Source organism: Musa acuminata, chromosome BXJ2-9, assembly GCF_036884655.1.
Source record: "Musa acuminata AAA Group cultivar baxijiao chromosome BXJ2-9, Cavendish_Baxijiao_AAA, whole genome shotgun sequence".
Lineage (NCBI taxonomy): Eukaryota > Viridiplantae > Streptophyta > Magnoliopsida > Zingiberales > Musaceae > Musa > Musa acuminata.
The window spans coordinates 42,830,550-42,833,405 of record NC_088346.1 but is presented as its reverse complement, the minus strand read 5'-3'; the positions used below and the strand labels follow the sequence as shown (position 1 = coordinate 42,833,405).

Sequence of the window (2,856 nt, the reverse complement as noted above, 5' to 3'; positions counted from 1 at the left end):
CCGACAACAAATCTATAAATCCTCGATTCGACTATCATCTTCATCACTGATATGAAGAATATTTTCAACACATCAATCAGTTAAAATGTCCTCATAAGATGTAAGATAAATGTTATTAGTAACAAAATGCATCATTCAGTTTTTCTTGGAAGGTTGGCATCCTTGTTTTGAATGAAGAGAAGTCAGGTGTGACTATGGTCAAAGATGATATTAGACCTTGTGCTTACAATTTCACAAAGACCAGAGGGTGCCTAAATTTGCTTTTCTTAAGGTCAATATTATATATTAAAGATTGACAGAACAACCCAAAAGACTTGAACCTATGCATACACACAGTTTGGATCTCCAAATTTGACCTAACATTTAATCCTTTTATGACCAGAAAGAAATAGATCGAATGTTTTAAAGAGTATAAACCAATACCAACTCTCATATGCTTTTGACATGAATAATATCCTTTTATTTCAGATAATAAATGGCTAAGCAAGAGTTCGCAATTGCAGTATATGCTTCCCAGGTGGAGAAGTAATATGAACCTGAGCTGAACCATTGATAATATATTCTATTGATATGTACTTGCTATGGAGAAAAACGTACTATTTTCCTGTTGAATAATTCCTCTGGTGAAGCTTGTACGTATAGTATATCACTGCACAAAACATGAGGACAATGATTTATTGGTCGACCAGCTCAGCCATGTCATCACCCTTAGAGAGGAACAACTGTGACGTTCAATAAGAACTCGGTTTCTTGGGGAATTCGAGTGGCAACGAGAAATGAATCTGAAAGAGTTGAGATTACTTTTATGTTATTCTTGTTAAGACTGTACTGGAGGAGTTAATCGGACGTGAAATACAATGATGAGCTCGAAAGCTCATATCGTCGAACACCTTCATGTCCACGGAGTGGTATGTATAGAGTCATATATAAGCCTCAGGCAGCGGGTGCTATTTGGTTTGAGGGCACGAAGGGGTCGTCATCGCCACGAGGCAAGAGATCGCCGGTCTTGACAGCCGTGAAGCCCATCAAGACGACGATCACCAGCACTGAGAGCACGGCGAGCAGCAGCATGAGCGCGTTGGGCACTGCTCCCTTCACCTCCTGGGCGTATTCCGTGGCCGCCAGCGCCACCATGCTCAGCGGGAAGGAGTACGCCCACCATGTAATGCTGAACCGCCTCATCGATCGCCTGAACAACGCCGGCCTCGAGACCTGTCGAAACATCCACGTCAAAACAATAGACAAGACGTATGCAGAGGATGCTCAGTATGTGCTACTATGTTCCTTTTCTTTGGTTAGATCGTATGTTCAGCTGGCTTTCACTTTAGATTTGAGTTTGCTCTGAGATGGAGAGCATGGCAATGATGATTATTCCCCATTCTTTTTCGTTTGTTTCGACTGTCCTACCCACCAGTAGTTAAGCCAAGCAGATGAGTCAAATTGCAACTTTCGATCCTGTGTTGTTTAGCGTCATTGATTAGAGAGAACATAAGACAGTGACAGGGTTTCTATTCATGCAAAGGATATCAATCGATCATTCGAATGCTTAATTATCTGAAGAAAGATAACGGAGAGATAGAAGAAAGGGAAGGGAAGAAAAGGATTCATGTGTGTCGTTACCAGGGAGGCGAGGAGGAAGAGCGAGAGATAGAACAGCATCTTCGATGCAGTATCGAACGAGCCGGATATGGAACTCCAAGCCAAGCTGGCCGTGCTAGACGCGGCGATGAATAGGAAGAAGACCGGGCGGAGCATCGCCGGCAGGCTGTTGCTCCCTTCAAACCTCTGGTACAGCGTTACGAATAGCACGAGGTAGTGCGCTATCCCGACCGCGAACATGCACGTCGCCACCTCCTCCCGGCCCATCTTCGCGGCCGCCCTCGCCCCGACCAGGTTCGCGATCACCGTCATCTGGCTCGTGGGGTTGGCCACCGCCGAGAGGAACCGCTTCCCTTTGGTGAACCACTGGCCGTATATCTTGAGGTCCAGCACCACAATGGGCACCGAGAACACCCACCAAAGCGCGTCGTAGGCCGCGCTGCTGCCGGGTCGGAGGAAGAAAGCGGACTGCAGGAGGAGCAGCCACGAGATCCAAGGCGCGAAGAGGTAGTTCACGCCCACGTGGTGCAAGAACTCGGCCTGCACGTGCCGGAACTTGAAGAGGCAACGGCAGGCGTAGAGGGCGCAGAGCAGGACGAGCGAGGCGAGCGCTACGGACCAGAGGAGGACGAAGGCGGCGGAGGGGAGCATCCTGACGACGTGCCGAAGCGCACGGGCGTCGGTGCCCGGCTCGCTCAGGGTCTTCCACAGCAGAGCCTGGCCGCACAGCGACAGGCTAATGCGGAAGTACCCGGCATGGAATCCAGTGAGAATCGACACCTTGGGAGAAAGGCTACAAGGATCTAGATCGACATCTCCGCTAGTCCATCCAGTGAGAATCGACACCTTGGGAGAAAGGCTACAAGGATCTAGATCGACATCTCCGCTAGGACTAGCCGAGATGACAGGAATGGAGATGGAGAGCTGTTGCTCCTTGTTCTCCATCGAAAGCTACCGACAGATAGAAGCTCGTCTCCTACTTCATACCATGTGGGAGGAAGGAGGAGGCGGTGGATGGCTATTTATGGACGCTGGAAAGCTCGATGGAATCTCCCATGTGATCTATAGTGACCGGTTGAATTCGGGGTTAGATTCCGTTACCCTGCACTGCTCCATTCTTTGAACTGAACGAAGAAAGCATGTCGAGTTCATACGTTCACCAAACATCCATGTGGTCAGCGCCAAGCTAAAGACCGACGGGAAGACGACCATTTACGTAACCAAGTGTTGCACGTTGGAGACTGTTGCTGTGTATAA

At 48.5% G+C, this 2,856-nt stretch overlaps 1 protein-coding gene across 1 annotated transcript; it reads right to left on the bottom strand.

Annotated features, from left to right (window-relative positions):
* Positions 1 to 835: 835 nt before the first annotated feature.
* Positions 836 to 2,571, bottom strand: LOC103998950 (S-type anion channel SLAH4-like). Its single transcript, XM_009420581.3, has 2 exons — positions 1,621 to 2,571; positions 836 to 1,212 (listed from the first exon to the last, which is right to left on the bottom strand). Exons 1-2 carry the CDS (start codon positions 2,542 to 2,544, stop codon positions 934 to 936), a joined length of 1,203 nt encoding a protein of 400 aa, XP_009418856.2. The 5' UTR covers positions 2,545 to 2,571; the 3' UTR covers positions 836 to 933.
* Between the last annotated feature and the right edge of the window lie 285 nt (positions 2,572 to 2,856).

Bases quoted from the DNA above. Each gene is read 5' to 3' on its own strand.
- LOC103998950 (XM_009420581.3), bottom strand. From the start codon at position 2,544: ATGGAGAACAAGGAGCAACAGCTCTCCATCTCCATTCCTGTCATCTCG. The intron at 1,213-1,620 runs GTAACGACACAC...ATGTTTCGACAG, and splicing joins TCTTCCTCCTCGCCTCCCTG to GTCTCGAGGCCGGCGTTGTT.